The sequence below is a fragment of the Balaenoptera musculus genome, chromosome 19 (assembly GCF_009873245.2).
Source record: "Balaenoptera musculus isolate JJ_BM4_2016_0621 chromosome 19, mBalMus1.pri.v3, whole genome shotgun sequence".
Lineage (NCBI taxonomy): Eukaryota > Metazoa > Chordata > Mammalia > Artiodactyla > Balaenopteridae > Balaenoptera > Balaenoptera musculus.
In genome coordinates this window covers 15,142,824-15,163,031 of record NC_045803.1, presented here as the reverse complement: position 1 = coordinate 15,163,031, position 20,208 = coordinate 15,142,824, and the positions used below count along the sequence as shown (strand labels likewise).

The following is a 20,208-nucleotide window of genomic DNA, read 5'->3' as shown; positions in this document are numbered from 1 at the left end:
GGTGTCACCTTCCCAGTGTGGATGTGGTCACCAACCTGGAAGTTCTTCGAACCCTGTATTTGGGGGATTTTTATGGACGTCTCATCATGGAGGCATGATGGATCACTAACCCCATTTCCAGCTCTTCTCCCTTCTCAAGAGAAAGGTGAGCAGGGTTGAAAATTCCAACGTTCTAATCATGCCTTAGTCTTTCTGGAGACCAGCCCTCATCCAAGAACCATCAAGGAGCCCACCCAGAGTTGCCTCATTAGAACAGAAGATACTCCTATCACCTAGGAGATTACGAGGGTTTCAACAGCCCTTTGTCAGGAGCCAGGTCAAAGACCAAATATTAGAGTAAGAGATGCTCCTAGTGTTCTTATCACTTAGGAAATTACAAGAGTTTTAGGAGCTCTGGGCCAGGAACTAGAGGCAGAGACCAACATGTATACAGTTGACCCTTGAATGGGTTTGAACTGTGAGGGTCCACTTATACATGGATTTTTTTCAATAAATACCACAGTACTACACAATCCAAGTTTGGCAGAATCCACGGATGCAGAAACACAGAGGGCCGACTATAAAGCAGTATGCAGATTTTTGATGGCATGGGGTATCGGCACCCCTAAACCCTGGGTTGTTCAAAGGTCAACTGAATTTTGTTATCTCACTCTATTCCTCGACTCCTGTATCCATGAATCCTGGCTACTAGAGAAACTACCACATATTGGATGCTGATTCAGAGCATATACAGCCTTCTGGAGAACCCAGACTCAGCCTGCAAGGTACTGCCACCAGCTGGATCTATAACTGAGTCTTCAAAAGGCCATGCCACCATTCTACCAAGCCAGCTGCTTCAGGACGGTGGAGAACATGATAAAACCAGTGAATTGCATGAGCATGGACCCACTGCTGCAGTTATTTTACTGTGAAAGGAGTTCCTTGATCAGAGGCGATGCTGTGTGGAATATCATGACAGTGGATAAGGCATTGTATGTATACAAGTCCACGGATGGCAGTTTTGGCAGAAGCACTGCATGCAGGGATGGCAAATCTGTATCCAGAGTAAGTCTCTATTCTAGCAAGGACAAAGCGCTGCCCCTTCCACAATGTAAGTGATACAGTGTACTCAACCTGCCACCAGGTAAGCTGGTTGAACACCTCTCAGGGAATGCTGCTATATTAGGGATTCAGTGCTTGTCTCTGCTGGCAGAATGTGCACCCAGCAGTGGCCACAGTCAGGTGGACCCTGGTGGGTGGAAGTCCATGTTTCTGAGCCCATGCATAATGTCCATCCCTGCCACCACTATGTTCCTAAGCCCACTGGATGATAATGGGGGTAGCTGGGAAAAGAAACTGTTATCCACAGAACAGGCCATCCTATCCACTTGATTATTAAAGTCCTCTGCTGAGGTCATCCTTTAGTGGGTATTTATACAGGACACAAATATCTTCAAATGTTTTGCCCAGAGGGGCCTATCCACACATCTCTTTCCCAGATTTCACTGTCACCAAATTTCCAATCATGTTCCTTCCACCATTATTCCACATCTTTAGTATCCATTCCCATACTTGTTCCCTGGATTTGCCTGTAAAAATTAGGAAACTCAAGTAATTCTTTTGGAGTGTAGCACACCTCCTCCTGGGTCACACTTTGTACTTCACCTTTAGGAGTCTGCTGCGACTTGAGTCCAGTGAGAGGCCCAGAAACAAAGAGGGGTGGTGGGGATGGTTTCTGAGGATAATCAGCCTCATCTTGCATGGCCACCGCCTCAGGGGAGGTCATGGTTTCTTCAGGCAATGCAGGGTTAATCCCCTCAAATGGAGGTGGAAATGCCATCGCCACTGTGGGTGGGGGTGCCACTTCCATTAGTAAAGCAGACTCTAAACTCAGGAGCTCAACGTCCCCAGCTTCATCCCACATGTCTCCCAACCAACTTATAGGATGCTATTCTTTCCCAATCCATGCCCTCACTTTAACACTATTTATTCAGCTAAGAATTTTCCAAATCTTTGCATTCTGCTTCAAAAACTCCATCTTTAAGTCATTTCTCTCTTCTTGCACTTCATTATAATCAGCCAGGAGAAGCAAAGCCACACATTAAATTTCATTGCTCAGAAGATCTACTTTCCACAAAATACTAGAACACACACACAATTTAGCCGTGTTCTTTGCCACTATAAAAAGAAAGACCTTTCCTCCAGTTTCCAATAATAAGTTCCTCATTTCCATCTAAGACTGCAGCAGAATGGTCTTTACTGTCCATATTTCTACCAACATTTTGTTCATGATTATTATTTCCTAAGGCTGAGGTTTTCTCTTCAGCTCTCCTCTTTTCTGAGATTTCACCAGAATCACCCTTAACATCCGTTATTTTTTGCATGCACGTCAAAACTCTTTTCAGCCTTTATCCATTCACTATTCAGTTCCAAAGCCACTTCCATGTCTTTTACATTAGTACCCACTTTTGGTACAAATTTGTCTTATTCAGCTTGGGCTGCTATAACATGGTACCACAGACTGGGTAGCTTGTAAACAAATTTATTTCTCACAAGTTTGGAGGCTGGAAGTCTGACATTACGGTGCTAGCACAGTTAGTTTTGGTGAGAAACATCTTCCAGATTGAAAACTGTCATCTTCTTGTTGTATCCTCCTCACATGGCAGGAGAGGGTGAGAGAACTCTCTGGGGTCACTTTTATAAGGCTACTAATCTCATTCAGAAAGGCTCCACCCTCATGACCTAATTATCTCTTGAGAGGCCCCACCTCCTAATACCATCATGTTGGGGGTTAGGATGTCATCACATTTTAAGGAGACACATTCAGTCAATTGCAAGGCCCAAATGGTTTCACTGGAATATTCTACCATTCAAAGAATAATTAACACCAATTCTACACTACCTCTTCCAGAAATTAAAAGGAGGCAACATTTCCAAACTCACGTTATGAGGACACCATCAACCTGATACCAAATGAGACAAAAATAGAACAAAACTAGAGACCAGTATCCTTCATGAATATAGATGCAAAAATCCTCAACAAAACATTAGTAAATTATAGCAATCACAGCAAGTACAGCAATATATATATATATTTAAAGTACACACTACAGACAAACAAGAGTTTACTCCAGTGATATAAGGCTTAATCAATATTTGAAAATCCATGAAGGTAATTCATCATATTAACAGAGTAAAAAAAAAAATCATTCTATTCATTATATCAATTGGTGCATATTTCAAGTAGAATTTCAAGGAAATAGAGGGTTCATGACAGTGTTTACAGGTAGCAAAGGGTTCTCAAAGTTATAATGGGCCTGAGAGGGGAGGAAAACTCAAATATGTGGTGCTGTCCTGAAAATGTCACCCCAGGGTAAAGATAAAGGCAACTTTCATCCTTTCTGTGAAACAGCGTGGCTTCTAAGATTTTCAAAGTCGTTTTTCTACAGTAGCCTCACAGGGAACCCAATACAGAGAAGAGCCTGTTGATCTTTTGTCTAATTGAATGAACCCTAATAAAAATCATAGAAAACACAGTCTTAAAGAGAATTGTACTACTTGAAGCACTGCAAGCTTGAACTTAGTGGGAAACAGTATAAAGTAAAAAAGGGCCTTTGGATGCTGAAACATCTACAGGTTAAAAACAGTCTGAGAAAACTACTCAGCTGTAAACACAGGCAACGTTTTATGAAGAGAAGAAAAAAAAATTCAGCATGACTCAGGGTAGAACCAAAGAGACCTCAGTGTGTAAACATGCTGCTACTTGGGAGCAGAGATATACTTAAATTGGGTTCTGTATTATGCAGTAATGCAATCCACTGAATATCACAGCTTCCCAACAACAGCAGAGAAATGCTGTGAGAAACTGACCTGTTACATATTTTTTTAGAACTAAGTATTCAAAACCTTGTGTGTTTTTTACATTTAACACCATCTTAATTTGTACTAACCACAATTCAGTCTCTCAATAGCTCAATTTTAAGTGCTCAACATGTTGCTAGCAGCTACCTTATCAGATAATACAGTTCTATTCAATTAATTTCCACAAGTAGTTGTAATTGCTCTTTTTACTCACTCTTGAAATATACGAAGTACTATGGGACAGGCACTACAACAGATGTAGCATTAGGTGAACTAGATAAAATCTGGATACTCAATCTTAATTTCCCAAATACATTATAGCACATTTAATATCCCTGTGTGTAAAACTTTAGCAATATCCGTAAGTTCTGATATGTAGCCATTTACAAACATCATTCACTTTAAGTGGGTTATAATTTCACAGATATTTTATCTTTAAAAAAAATTACGGAAAATTTAAAATACATGAAAATAGAGAAAAGAGCAAAAACAAAATAAGCAAAAACCACGCACCTGACTCATCTTACCATGATTTTGACAAACAAGTTATCCATCTTCACTTTTCTTTTGCATGAGCATTTTAAAGGTAATTCTAGACATATCATTTTATGTGTATAAACTTGCTAATTTATCTCTAAGACACTTTTACATAAACACAATGCTATTTGCACATCTAACAAGAACATAATTCTTAATATTATCTAATACTGTCAATAGTCCCATTTCCCCAACTGTCATAAAAATGTCTTTTTTACACTTGTTCAACTTGTGATCTAAATGAGAACCACTCATTCATTGCATTTGATTGATACATCTCTTACGACTCTTTTAATATCTAAGAGTTCCACCTCCCTTTTTTCAATCCATTTTATTGGTTGAGAAGCTGTCATTACTCTTGTAGAATAACCCACATTTTAGATTTGTCTGCTTCTTGTTGTATCATGTAATTTGTTCTTGTTTCCTGAATTTTCTCTAAACTGGGAGTTAGATCTTGATGCTTTAATTAGATTCAGGTTCAATATTTTTTGGCAATGGTATGTCTTATTGTATCATATCAGGAGGCACAAAATGTTTTGTCCTATTTTTGATGAGATTAAAATTGATCATGGGTTCAGATGTTGTCAACCTCATCTATTCACTATGAAGTTGACATCAACCATTCACATAATGGTCTTAACACCTCTACTGAGAATTGTGCCTAGATCCATTATTTCATTATGTCTTGTAAAAATCTCTAACAAAGAACTTTACCTCATCAACTTCTAGTTGCCTTGAAATATAGTTTATACAGGAAATGCAGGCTAAATCACAGTTCCTTCCTTTTATTTATCAATTTCCAGAATGAGTTGGTGCCCTGGCAACTTCCACAGGTATACTGTACAGATGAAAGAATAGAGGTGATAACAGGTAAGATCAAAAGCTTTTCCACGTTCACTCCTTTAAGAGAGTTTCTTTCTAGAAAGAATTTCCTAAAGTTTAACATGGTTTGAATGGTGATGAAATATTTCTATGTATTCATTAAATTAACCTATTCTTTTAAAACCTCTTATTTTAATTTTGAGCATGAAGCAAAAGGGATTCCTACATTCAAACACTTTTCCTCCAGAATTTATTTTATACTGCTCCTTAACACAAAATTCACAATGGATGGCTTTCTAATAATTATTTAGTGACCTTATGAACTCGCTGATGGTAAGTAAGATGTGAATGTTGTCTAAATGCCTTCCTACATTCCTTACATTTGTACGGTTTCTCACCAGAATGAATTCTCTGATGTTGAATAAGTGATGAATGGAGTCTAAAGGCCTTTCCACATTCCTTACAGTCATAGGGTTTCTCACCAGTATGAATACTCTGATGTTGAGTAAGTTGGGAGAGCAGTCTAAAAGTCTTCTCACATTCCTTACACTTATAAGGTTTCTCACCAAAATGAATACTCTGATGTTGAGTAAGTTGTGAGAACAGTCTGAAGGCCTTCCCACATTCCTTACAATCATAGGGTTTCTCTCCAATATGAATACCCTGATGTGAAATAAGTTCTGAGTAACGACGAAAGAACTTCTGACATTCCTTACATTCGTAAGGTTTCTCACCAGTATGAATTCTCTGATGGAGAGTTAGATGATAGGCACGACTAAAGGTCTTCCCACATTCCTTACAATCATAGGGTTTCTCGCCAGTATGAATTCTCTGATGGAGAGTAAGTTGTTGCCGCACTCTAAAGGCCTTCCCACACTCCTTACAGTCATAGGGTTTCTCACCAGTATGAAGTTTGTGATGTACTCTAAGGCCTGTACTACACAGAAAAGCCTGCCCACACTCCCTACATTCATAGCATTTCTCAGCAATATTAAGTCTTTGATGTCGAGTAAGGTGTGCATATTGTCTAAAGGTTTTCCCACATTCCTTACATTCATAGGGTTTCTCACCAGTATGAATCCTTTGATGGAGATTAAGTTGTCCTCGCACTCTAAAGGCCTTCCCACATTCCTTACAGTCATAGGGCTTCTCACCAACATGAATTCTCTGATGTACACGAAGATCTGCACCACATGTAAAGATTTTTCCACATCTTTTACATTCAAGGAGTTTGTCAGAAGCATGAATTCTCTGATGTCGACTAAGGTGGGCACACTGTCTAAAGGCTTTTCCACATTCTTTACATTCATAGGGTTTCTCACCAGTATGAATTCTCTGATGGAAAGTGAGTTGCTGGCGTACTCTAAAAGCCTTCCCACAATCCCCACATTCATAGGGTTTCTCTCTATTGTGAATTCTCTGATACAGAGTAAGAGATGTGCGTTTTTTGTTCTTGGGCATTTTTTCAGAGGTGGTTTTTTTCACTTGCCTGAAATACGCCTCCTGAGGACCCTCCTGTCCCTCAAACTTTTTATATTCACAATCTTTCCTGAAAAAGGAATCTTCAAGGCCACAACTTCTAATTCTTTCCATTATCTCCCACTGAGATACATTCATTTCACAAACATCCTTTACTTCAAATAACTTTTTAGTGTCATATCTGGATTCCAAATCTGAAAGAAAATAAGATAAACACATGCTATTTTATTATTCTAGAAAAAGTAAACAAATAAGCAAATAAAAATTTTATAATAGGAAAGAAAAGAAAGTCCAGTTGAAGAAAATGTGCTTAAAAACTCTTTGAAAATCATGTAGCTTGAATAAAGCTAAGAGGAATAAAGAAAATGAGTTAAGACCAGATAATTCAGAAGCAAATCAAAGTCTGAGATCTCTACCTAAACTTTTTAATGATTTCTCTTTTAAATAAGAATACAGTAGAAACACTTTATTATGAATAACATGGCCTTTGTTTACCAAAAGATGTCATCTCAAGCTACTGCCCCCTTTGCACCCTACATCTGTCACACTTACCTCCTTTCAGTTGCTAAAATATGTTACAATCTTTCCATTTCTTAGAGCTTTTTACTGGCTATTAAATCTCCCAGGAATGCTGGCGGGCTCTCCACATGGTTGGGTTCCTTTCACCCTTTAGGTATCATGATAAAAGTCAGAAAAACTACCTGTGCTGACTTCATCTAATTTATATCCTTTATTTTCTATCCCAATAACTTGTTCCTTGCTTCTTAACACTTTTTTCAATTCTGCTGTGATATATTCATTAACTTTCTCAGTTTTTATTCTATTTTCTTACCTTATGATTCCCCAAGGGCAGAAACAATCTTTCACTTATCACTGAATAACAAACCCATAGCACACAGTAACTATTATTAAATTTCCATAATTAGTTAATAGTAAAAATGTATATTTTGCCTTGCCTCCAATTTTACACCTTCTTTTTTATCACTTCCTATAGAGATGGGAACCAAAGCACATCTAAGCTATCTCAATCAAATACATACATGGAAAAATTTCTTTACACCTGATCATCCTTCCAATGGCCTCTCCACTTTCACTTGCAGATATCTCCACTTCAGTTCATTTTCTACTTTGCATAGTTGTGAGTGAACCTCACTTTCACGATCAAGGTAATGAAAGGTTCTACTTATTTATCTTCATTTGAGTTTATTAACTATACACACTATGTTACAAATACTCAACCTGTTTTGTTCCTTCATACCCTTTCCTATATTCTCCCTGAAGTCTTCATAGCCAATGCCATTTAGGTACTGCCTAAAAATATATTCATGATTTTTCAGTCACAGCAACAGGTTTATAAAAGTGTAACATGCTAATGAAATTCTGAGCAGAGAGGTATTTTTCTCAAAATTTTTGAAATAAGATTTCAATACTTTCCAAAAAGAAAAAGGTATTTTTAAAAAGTCTACAATACAGCAATATTATTTTTAATATGCCCAAACTGGAAAGAATCCAAGTGTTCATCAACAGAAGAATGACAAAGAAAATTAAGATATGTGGATACAATGCAATAAGAGCAACGAGATGAATTGTAACAGCAATGAGAATGAATAATCTACAAGTACACACAACAACACGGATCATTCTCACAAACATAATGGTGAGTAAACAAAGCCAGGCATAAAAGAATTTATACTATTCCATTTTTATAAAACTTGAAAACAGTAAAACTAATCTATGGACTTGTTAAAAGTCAGGCTAGTAGTTAACTTTGGTAGGGAGGAATGACTGGAGAAAGTTAGGAGGGAGCTTCTGATATACTAGTAAAGCTCTATTTCTGAATCAATGTGTAATTACTTTGTGAAAATTCAGTGAGCCACATATTATAATTCTGTATTTTTTATATCTATTTATATTTCAGTAAGTTTACTTTAAAAAGGATATACTAAAAAGATGTTAAAAGGCAACAATGATTTAAATAGTGTAGATAATTTGTGAGCAGAGACAAAAAAATGAATGGCACAGAAAATACTCCTATGAAATCTGAGTGTCTTTCTCCGTGCTTCCCTCTCCCTTCCCTCTCTCCTGTTCTCCTTCCTTTACTCCTCTCTTTGTCTTTCTCCCCCTCCCTCTCTCTCCTCCTGTCTGTCTGTCTCCATCTTCCCATTCAAGAAAGCAATATAAAACTATGACAATTTTGTAGAAATTTTTGGGAAAAAAACAATTTAAGTTCTCATTAAGACAAATAAGATATAAATGATATATAAAATGAACAGTAATTAGCTAGTCATAACAGTAGTAAATAAGCAGGCAGGTACAAAAGTATGACAGTTGTTATTAAGATGGTGATTTCAAAGAATTTACTTGCAAATTAAAAATTAAAAACCAGTGATCTAAAGGAAAGTCACAGTCAAAATCAAAAGTGAAGGCCCAAACATTTGTAAGAAAAATGAGAAAGTGTATACAGCAGAAAAGCCCATACAAACTGTATAAGAAACATTAAACAATGGAAAAAGTAATGGAATAAAGGAAGTGAGTAGAAAATGCACAAAATAAAAGTATAAACAAACTTAGGGCAAAATGTCCATATTCACTCATAAAAAACAAAGTAGAAATTATAAAACTTATCCTATAGAATTTGAACGTTTTAATTTAAAGAACAAACAAAACATTCCCAGTGTGGATATAGTGAACCTGAGACCCTTATATGGCTTCCCCACCTAAATGACATGTCAGATTAAGACCCTGGCACGCTGAACATTCTCATCTAGAAGACTATACTACAGTTGACCCTTGAACATAGCGGTTAGAGGGGACAATACCACCCCCTCCTCCACCCCCCACTGAAAATCTGTGTGTAACTTTACAGTTGGACCTCCATATCCGCAGTTCTGCATCCACAGATTCAACCAACCTCAGGTCATGCAGTACTGTAGTACACATTTATTTTTTAAAACCCATGTATAAATGGACCCACGCAGTTTAAACCCATGTTGTTCAAGGGTCAACTGTATAAACAGCTGAAGTGTAATCTTAAGATTTCTGTAAAAAGTCAGCCATAATTGTTCCCAAATTTGTTTATGCCAGTTCTTTCCCCTTCAAGAAACTGAAAGACAACCACTTCTATCTAAGAAAACTAGGTTCAGTGCTTTGCAAGTTCTGGCTAGGGATGCACATTGCATTGTTCTCAAACTAGGCATGAGTGAGAAAACAGTAAAGATTGATGGGAAATGTAAAAAGTCATGAAAGATTCTGCACACAGTTTGCTTTACAAGTATCTTTAGATTCTTGTTCTACTTTAAATAAATTGAAACTGGAAATAATAGCCTATGCATTATATGTGTGATTTAATCAAGAAAAAATTGACTGGACCAACTCTAAAAGGCCAAACTAAACATCAAAAGACATATATAAAATATTTAACTACTCAAAATTAGTAAACCATATATTAGTTTGTATTCTACTGAATCAAAGGACTTTATTCTAGTAAATAATGCTAATGTGAAAGCAAAATATTAACCCATCTTAAAGCAATGTAAAAGGAGAAATATTATTTCCATTTGCAGGATACTAGCTTTAATCAAAAAGAAAATATGAAGTAAATTACCTGTTCATAGTTAGTTTCCTGAGATATGATGTCTTCAATAACTTTTGCTGATACAAGATGATATGGATACAGAATATTTATGACAGAGGCAGTTTTAGGCACATTAACACCAGGGTAAATGTATCCAGAGATCTGTAAATGTTAAAACCCTATAACCACAGAACTGTACTTCTGAAAATCAAAACTGATCAAATATGGGGTTGGCCTAAAGGTTCATTCCGGTTTTTCCATAAGATGTTATGGAAAAACCCAAACGAACTTTTTGGCCAACTCAATATTAAATAATCCATACTGAATTCCAAATAACCTTCACATTCTGCTGATAATTTTACTGCTAATTTCATCAAGGAATCAGGAGCAATTTAAAGAAAAATGTTATTCTCCCCTTCACCACGTTATCCAACCAACCTGTGTCCATATTCTTATCATATGCATTGGTTTTCCTTCATAAATTGACTCCTACTCCTACCCATTTACTGAAAGTCATTGCTTACAGAATTCCCTCTTTCTCTACTCCATCAATTTTCCTCTTTGAAATCATTCCCTTCAGCCTATATACATGTTCTAATACCTCATCACATCTTAAGATACTTTCTCTGTACCCCACGTGTCTGCTTTTATGGCAAAATTCCTCCAAGAGTTATATATACTTATTTTCATCACTGCCTCACTTCTCACTTTCTTTTCCTTTTATCTCCCAATAACGTTAAAAGAAACAAAATTTTATTACAGAGCATATTTGACATACACAAAAGGAGAACAGTAAATATAAATGTCCATGTATCTATGGACCAGCCTCAGCAACCACCAACCAAGCCCAGTACTGGCCTATGCAGACCCTAATCCACTCTCCTCACATTTTCTGAAGCAAATCCCATAATCTAATGTTTTTTGTAATCACTTCAGGATGTATCTCTAAAAGGATTAAAAAAAATAATCATAATACCATTATCCAAACCTGAAAAAATGAACAGTAATTCTTTAAGAACATCAAAAATCAGTGTTCACACTTCTAATTATCTCATACATAAAATTTTAAACAATTTAAAAATAATAATAACTGATCCAAAGTCCATAATGCACAATGGTTGACATGTCTTCTACATGTCTAAAACCTACAGACTGTCCTACTATCTTTTAAAAATATTTATTTATTTATTTATTTATTTATTTATGGCTGCGTTGGGTCTTCGTTGCTGCACGCAGGCTTTCTCTAGTTGCAGCAAGCAGGTGCTACTCTTCGTTGTGGTGCACGGGCTTCTCATTTCGGTGGCTTCTCTTGCCGCAGAGCATGGGCTGTAAACGTGCAGGCTCAGTAATTGTGGCAAATGGGCTTAGTTGCTCCGCGGCATGTGGGATCTTCCCGGACCAGGGATCGAACCCGTGTCCCCCGCATTGGCAGGCAGATTCTTAACAACTGCGCTGCCAGGGAAGTCCCTGTCCTACTATCTTTTGATTTCCCTTACAATTTATTTGTTGAAGAACTGTTTTTGACCCTATAGCATTTCTCATATTCTGAATTTTGCTGACTATATTCCCAAGGTGTAATAGAAAATGCTCCTCTATCATCCTCCAATAAATTGGTGGTTGGCTTTAGAAGCTCCATTAGACTTAGGCACATTTCATAGGTCATACTGTATCCTTTCATTCACCCCTTCATTCATTGTCTCTATTTCTGTGATGCTATCAGCACTGATGTTCAGTGCCTAGATCCAATAGCTCACTATGGGTTCCAAAATGATAATATTCTATCATTCTTCATTTATTCACTGAATACTTTTATTAAGAAAAACATCCCTCCATCTATTACCTATTGGTACAGTTCTTACAAGGAAGACAGGATAAACGCTTCTTTTTTCCTTTAAATTTATGCTTTCCAAATAAGTTAGTTCTCTAGTAGTTTCCAGTGGTGAACAATCTGCTGTTACTATCATTAAGAATTTATGGAATTATTTGGAATTTATTGACTTTCTGTCTGAATTAAAAAAAAAAAAATCCCACAAGGACAAAAAAAAAAAAAAAAAAGAATTTATGGAATTAAGCATGCGGTATTTTATGTGGTTGCAATACATTGCAGTTATGTATACAGATGCTCAAATGATTCCATCTTTGACAAGTTGAAGAGCTTCTGCCAACTGGTTCCTCTTCCCTGACCACCCTATCTAAAATTACCCCATTAACCCATCATAATTCTCCATATTCTTATCCTACTCCCTTTTCTTTATAATACTTAATCACTTCATGATATTTAGTAATCCATTTGTTTATTGTATGATTACCCTACTACAACGTAAACTCCATGAAAAGAAGGCAATGAAGAAATACATGCATAAAAGCCAAATACAAAAGATGAGCTAGAAAGAAATTAGATGCAAAATACAGGTAAAATGGTGGTCATTGGTGAAGAAAGGTTTCCCCCATTGAAATGAGAAAGAAACATGACAGTGAAGAAAGAAGAGGTAAATGGAAGTAAAGATGAAATTTCTTTGGTGATTCAGGCTGAAATCTAAGTTTTCTTCCCAGGTTTCAGGTCTCTCCTTCATAATCAACATCTAAGTGGTGTGTTTCCTTCTCAACCAGCAGGAATATGCCATGCCACAATAGCTTACCTTTCCTTATTAGCACTTACTCACCTAGGCTCCATCTTCTTTTCTCATCCCTCACAACCATCCAGGGTTCTTTCCCTTGCTCTAACAGAGTAATTACATCTGGTTTAGAAATGGAACATCCTCCTTGAAAAAACATAATACAGAAAGGATATACTTGACTAAGCCTTCAGAAAAACGAAGAGTAAATAAACAGAAAAACATTGATATTAGAGTTACTTCAGAATCACAAGAACAGAGATATAGGAATAGTGCCTTATTTTAATTGCCAATTCATACAGCCTCTGTCTCTTGAGGAAGTAATCATTGAGAGCACTGGTTTCAAATCCTGCCTCTGTCACCTGAACAACTTACAGCCTGAGTTTTCTCAGTTGGAAAAATAATATATACCCATACGTAAATAATATATAATAATATATAAAATAATACATAAAAATATATAAAATAATAATGTATACCCATTATTGTAATAATGTATAGGATTGTGTGAGGTTTGACTTAATAAACAAAGTGCTTGGATGAGTGCCTAGTACATAGTAAGCACTATACATGTTTATTAGGTACTATTTTTGCTTTTCTTTAAATACTTTGCTAAGAGGAAAATAGTTTCTTGCCAGTATATTCATCCAATGTTAAATGCAAAGTTCATATATTTTAAACTTTTAATCATAAATCAATTAAAAGATAATGTTTGTTGTGATAAATTGAATGTGTCCACTTGAGTTTTAACAAACTACTAATTTAACCCAGTATCATATACATTGTATAAGCTTTTTCAATAGGTATGTTGAGCCAGACACCTCTGTCTTCCTACTCACATTGCAGGTAAGTTAACAGATAATAGACCATCTACAGCAGTATGAAACCAGATTTCTTTGAAAATGGTTTTGCTCTGAGTGTCTAAGAATTTATATCAAACTGTCATTCAAGAGAAGCAATTATGGAAAAGGCAAAGGAAAATGTAAACGTCACTGATTTATGGGGAAGCTAAAGGTGCTATTTAATAGTTTAACAGCTGAAGGTGCCTATTCCCAAACTACAAAGCAGATGTTTGGCTAGTTTTTAGAAGGATAGCCCTGAAATTCGGTCATGTGAATTTCTACATTACTCGACACAGATAAACTTACCCAGTGACACCAGGTTGCTATAGTTCTCTAATATCACATCTCTGTACAAATTCCTCTGATTTGAGTTCAGACATTCCCACTCTTCCTGAGAAAAGTCTACAGTTACATCTCTGAACATCACCAAATCCTGAAATGACAAACCCATGTTTTATTTGTAAAATTATTTATTTCTGTATAGGGCCACATGCCACATATTATCACTATTTGTATATCCTTCCCCTTTCCCTACTTTTTTAAAACAATTCTTTCAAAAAGTAAGTAACTCATAGATTGTACAAAAACAGGCCATGAGTTGAATCTGGCTCACAAGCTGCAGTTTGCCTACTACTGCTACAGATGAAGCTTCCTATATAACTGTAGGATACCTAATTTTACTTATTTCTAGATACATTCAGGTAATTAATCAGAGTTTCACTAAATTGTAGCAATATTTTCTTAGATCAGTCTCTAACAGCAAAATAAATAAAAGCAAAAACAAACAAATGGGACCTAATCAAACTTAAAAGCTTTTGCACAGTAAAGGAAACCATCAATCTTCTGCTGATGGGCACAAAAGGAAACAAAACAAAAAGACAGCCTACCAAATGGGAGAAAATATTTGAAAACGAAGTGATCAACAAGGGGTTGATATACAAAAAATACAAACAGCTCATACAACTCAGCACCAAAAAAACAAACAACCCAATCAAAAATGAGCCGAAGACCTAAATAGACGTTTCTCCAAAGAAGACATCCAGATGGCCAATAGGCACATGAAAAGATGCTCAACATCACCAATTATTAGAGAAATGCAAATCAAAACCACAGTGAGGTATCGCCTCACACCAGTCAGAATGATTATCATCCAAAAGTCTACAAATAATAAATGCTAGAGAGAGTGTGGAGAAAAGGGAACCCTCCTACACTGTTGGTGGGAATGTAAATTGGTGCAGCCTCTATGGAGAACAGAATGGAGGTTCCTTAAAAAACTAAAAACAGAGCTACCATATGATCCAGCAATCCCACTCCTGGGTATATATCTGGAGAAAACAAAAACTCGAAAGTACAAAAATCTGAAAAGATACATGAACCCCAATGTTCATAGCAACACTATTTACAATAGACAAAACATGGAAACAACTCAAGTGCCGATCAACAGAAGACTGGCTTAAGATGTACAACTGAATGCTAGCCATAAAAAAGACTGAAATTTTGTCATTTGCAGCAACATGGATGAACCTAGATAATATCATACTATGTGAAGTAAGTCAGACAGAGAAAGACAAATACTATATGATATCACTAATATGTGTAATCTAAAAAAATAATACAAATGAATTACATACAAAACAGAAACAAACTTATGGTTACCAAAGGGGAGGGAGAGGGAGGGAGGGACAAATTAGGAGTACTAACAGGTACAAACTACTATATATACATAAAATAGATAAGCAACAGGATTTACTGTATAGCACAGGGAATTATATTCATTATCTTGTAATAACCTATAATAGAATATAACCTGAAAAAAAAATAATTGAATCACTTTGTTGTACACCTGAAACTAACACAATATTGTAAATAAAAAAGAAAAGAATTTCACAATTAATTGAAATAGTGTCCATAAAAATACTGCTAGCAACGGGCCTAAAAAAAATAAATGTGATTTACTCTAGGGACTTCCCTGGCGGTCCAGTGGTTAAGACTCCACACTCCCACTGCAGGGGGCACGGGTTCGAAACCTGGTTGGGGAGGTAAGATCCCACATGCTGCAAGGTGCGGCCAAAAACAGAAATGTGATTTACTCTAACCTCTTTCCCTTTAAGGGTTAGAAAAAAATAATCGATGGAATTATTCCCCCCAGATGAACCATAAAATCTCTATTTTTAAAAAGTAGAGTTTGCACAAAATTAAAGAATTTCTTCCAGACCCAATTTCATCACTATATGTATCATTAGCACTTTCCCTTATTATAACAAATCTTTTATTGAATATTTTAAACTTATTATAAAATACTCCATTTAATAGATATGTTGGACTTAATAATGATTCTATTTAGATTATTTCTATACTCTTAAACATATTAAATTATATTTACAATTTAGGTTACACAAAATTTCTAAAGCTACAATGTCCAATATGCTACCTTAGACACGTGGTTACTGAGCACTTGAACTGTAGCTAGTACAAATTTAGATGTGCTGTGACTATAAAATATACACCAGATATTGAAGACTTTAGAGAAAAAAAAAAGAATGTAAAATATCTCAATAATTTTTATATTGATTATATTTTGAAATGATAATATTTTGCTATATTGGGTTAAATAAAGCATTAAAATTAACTGCACATTTCTTTTTAAAATGTGACGCTAGAGACTTCCCTGGTGGCACACTGGTTAAGAATCCGCCTGCCAATGCAGGGGACACCGGTTGCAGCCGTGGTCTGGGAAGATCCCACATGCCGCAGAGCAACTAAGCCCATGTGCCACAACTACTGAGCCTGCGCTCTAGAACCCTCGAGCCACAACTACTGAGCCCATGTGCAGCAACTACTGAAGCCCACGCGCCTAGAGCCCGTGCTCCGCAACAAGAGAAACCACCTCAATGAGAAGCCTACGCACCACAATGAAGAGTAGCCCCCGCTCGCCAAAAACCTAGAGGAAGGCCCGCACGCAGCAACAAAGACCCAAGGCAGCAAAATAAAATAAAATAATTTAAAAAAAAATTTTTAATAATAAATAAATAAAACGTGACACAAAAGATTACATATGTGCCTTGCATATTGTTCTCTACTTATTATGAGACTGATGCCTACTGTGCTAATAAGGCACTAATTTTGTATTTTTAATATTGGACAGTGCTGCTCTAAAGTGTTCTCCAGTCCTGAGAGTCTCCTATCAGTTGTCTCCCTCTAGGGACTTCATTTCTGCTTTATATCTGCTCTAGACAAAGACTGAACACACAGGAGACCTTGAGTAATTTGGTCAATTCACAGAGAGAGGGGCACACAGGAGGGGCCAGGCTGTCTGGCTCCATCCTCCACTAGAGTGGGAGCAACTAGGGAAAAGCTGTTGGATGGGGCTCTGTTAGGAAGTTTTGGGATAACTAATGAAAATGTTTACATAACCTGAAAAAAATTACAGCATTTCAAATAGAGAGAAATATCAACTTACATGAGCCATGATTTCAGATTTGCAAGAAACTGGTTAGTTTTTCTCAAGGGTCATTTGCTGGAGAAGCAGAGTCCACAGAAGCTAAGAGCTGGGGGAAGAATATGAAGCCATAAGAACAAAATTGCCTCACAGCTCCCAAATTTTAAAAACTCACACCACTTTCCCATTCCTACATGCAACACCCCTCTACCCGCCCCTCCCAACACACAAACAAGTGATGAAAGGTAAGAGGTAATTTAGACAAATACATGCCCTCCCCAAAATGACAGGAAAATAGTATTGTGTGTGATTCTATTTTTGGCAAGAAAACTACATACATATGCATACATGTATTATGCATGTGCATGAAAGTCTGTGGATGGACTTGGAATAAAATTTTATCATGTTACCTCTACTGGATGGTATCCCAGGTGATCTTTATTTTGTTCTCCTCTAGAGTTTCTTAATTTTTTAATCAAAAAATTTTAAATTTGTATCGCTTGTACCTGGACATAAATTTAAAACAGCCCTACAAGGAATATCACAAAAAGCCCCAACAGTTCCATCCCTGCTACTCTTTCTCCCATCTTCCAAATCTAGAGGCAACAATTTTCACCTCTTTTAGCTTTTTCTTTTGTTACTTAAACACCATATATTCAAATAACATGCTAATATTGCTATTTCTGAATTTTCAGTTTTAACCAATATCTACTGACTTCCTACTATGGAAAGCATAGTTCCTGCTGTCTTTTATCCACCCATCTCCCACTGCACGTATGCGTAGCTCCATCTCCCTATCCTTCCAATATGGTTTTGTTCTATTACAGGGTAAATGGATATTCAGTTTCCATTATTATGACTATGTAAATACCATTTCCAACTGAGCTATACAGTATAATTAGATTATTTCGCCTTCCTTTCCCAAGTCTTCTTCTCTGAGGTTAAAATAATTTTGTTTTTTGTAAGATTATCATTAATTCATTTCTCAAACTCTCACTCAAATGAAGGATCAGAAGGATGAAGCTTCTGGCATTAAAATAGCAGAACTGTCCATTTCATATTCTAAGACTCTTTCAGAAATTCAGCCAAATACTTCAGAGTTATCACCTGTACCCCAACTTGGCAAAAGTCAATGCCAAATTCCTAAATGTTCCTACCTCTGAAATCCCACGTGACCTTGAAGTGAAAAACTGATTAAGTAATAGGACCTAAGAAAGGCTGTTTAAGGAATTGCTTAGGCCGTTTTGAACATCACTTCCCAACAACTGATTTCTTAAATAATTTATAAAACATCCACAAAATAGAATAATAAAGTAATCATTAAATGCTAAGTTTTAGAAAACTGTTAAGGAATGGAAAATATCCAAGAAACACATAAAAAAATCAGTTTAAAAAAATATATAAAATATGATTAGATTTTTTAACCTATTAAAGTGAAACAGATATCAATAGACGGAGAAAATCTCAGTATTTCAATTCTGAGATTTTAAAATTAATTTTAAATTTTAATTAAGTCTCTCAATTTAATTGCCATCTCTATCTTAAGAGTTATAAATACTTATAAGAGTTCTCAAATCAAAAGGGGATCATTGGGATTTCACCTTTCTCCATAGATCCATGAAGGTATTACAAAATCAATGAGAGTACTGAATTCCTCTCTTAAATGAAGAACTAGAGGTCTTGGTTTCTTTCAAATTTTCAATTAATGTTATGCTATTCAGAAATAAAACCATATACAAAACCACAATGCTTGTAGAAATATTTTGGGGAAAATATGCTCTAAATATTAATAGTGATTATTTCTGGATGTTGGGACTACAGATAATTTTAATTTTCTTCTCTTTTAGGTTTCTTAGTTACTAAATATTTCACAAGCCTGCATTAAGTACATTATCAGAAATTTTTTTAAAAAAAAGCTATTCCCATTAAAAATAATTTTTTAATGATTTGGGAAGGTGGGTACCTTATAGTCATTAAAAAAAACTGATTAAATAGGCCTGCACAAGTGGTAACAACAGGGAAATCAATGTCACTGATAAAATAATTCTTACCAGTTCTTCAATGTTGTATTTCATTAACACCCAGAGATCCTTCTGTGAAGGATCACAAAGCTGGTTCGTGACATTTCCAAAGATTAAGAGACAGTATGCACAGCAGACAGAGAAAAATGCTTATTTCACAGCAGCTCCTCAATCATTTGAGTTAACTCCTCCTGCGTACCAACGAATAACCAATTATTAAATCCTTGCAAAAGATCTTGTTAATCCTTACCTTAGCGTTCAGGACACATATGTAACTTAACAATTTCTTAAAAATTTTTTATTCAGAACAATAAGTACTTCCCAATATTACATTATATGGTTTTTTCTTATGACTTTATAAACATAATCTTTATTATCACATAACGTTCCATCACATGTATGGACTGTGAGTTACTTAACCATATTGCTAGATACTAATTTTTTAAGATTATCTCAAAAGTCATTCCTAGTTATCCCAGACTTTGATTCTAGACCAGTGAGAATCAATCTTATACAACTCTGATAATATGAAATGATAGACTTCCTCTTCCAAATTACCCATTGACAAATATATACAATATTTCTGTATATATCTTAGCTTTTTCTTGCCCTGAAAACTCATAAACAGAGTCCAAAGACTTCATATTAAGAATCCCTGTTCTGGTCCACTTGAGCGGGATTCATTTTCCTGCTTGCAAGTATTCATCCTAATTAACTTCACGTTTCCATTATTCTTGGGAATACAGAAAGTTGATAGGGAAAGACAGAATCATTACTAACAGCAACAGCTAATATTAATTAAGCACTCTTCTAATGTGCCAGGTAATCTTCTAAGAGCTTTAGCAGATATTAATTCAGGTAATCTTCAAAACAACCCTGTGAGGTATATAATAATTCTGATTTTACATATTAAGAAACTGCAACACAGAAAAACTGCCCAAACTCACTCAGATTTAAGTGGTTGTCAGAATTAAAACCCTCTAGGTTCAAAATTTTCAACCACTGCACACACCTCTCTTCCTCTATCCAAAGACATACC

At 35.9% G+C, this 20,208-nt stretch overlaps 1 protein-coding gene across 5 annotated transcripts in view; it reads right to left on the bottom strand.

Moving 5' to 3' along the window:
• Nucleotides 1–2,506: 2,506 nt before the first annotated feature.
• Nucleotides 2,507–20,208, bottom strand: part of ZFP30 (ZFP30 zinc finger protein) — a 19,380-nt gene continuing 1,678 nt past the window's right edge. For 2 of the 5 annotated variants that reach the window (XM_036832883.1, XM_036832882.1), the window contains exons 3-7: nucleotides 19,200–19,360; nucleotides 17,170–17,257; nucleotides 14,016–14,142; nucleotides 12,916–13,014; nucleotides 2,507–6,872 (exon numbers count right to left, since the gene is read on the bottom strand). In XM_036832883.1, the coding sequence (XP_036688778.1) occupies nucleotides 5,503–6,872; nucleotides 12,916–13,014; nucleotides 14,016–14,142; nucleotides 17,170–17,178 (1,605 nt within the window). In that variant the 5' untranslated portion in view covers nucleotides 17,179–17,257; nucleotides 19,200–19,360 and the 3' untranslated portion in view covers nucleotides 2,507–5,502. Of the gene's footprint in view, nucleotides 6,873–12,915; nucleotides 13,015–14,015; nucleotides 14,161–17,169; nucleotides 17,258–19,199; nucleotides 19,361–20,208 lie in introns of those variants that run through there. The other 3 variants (XM_036832885.1, XM_036832884.1, XM_036832881.1) reach the window with 2 other exon arrangements.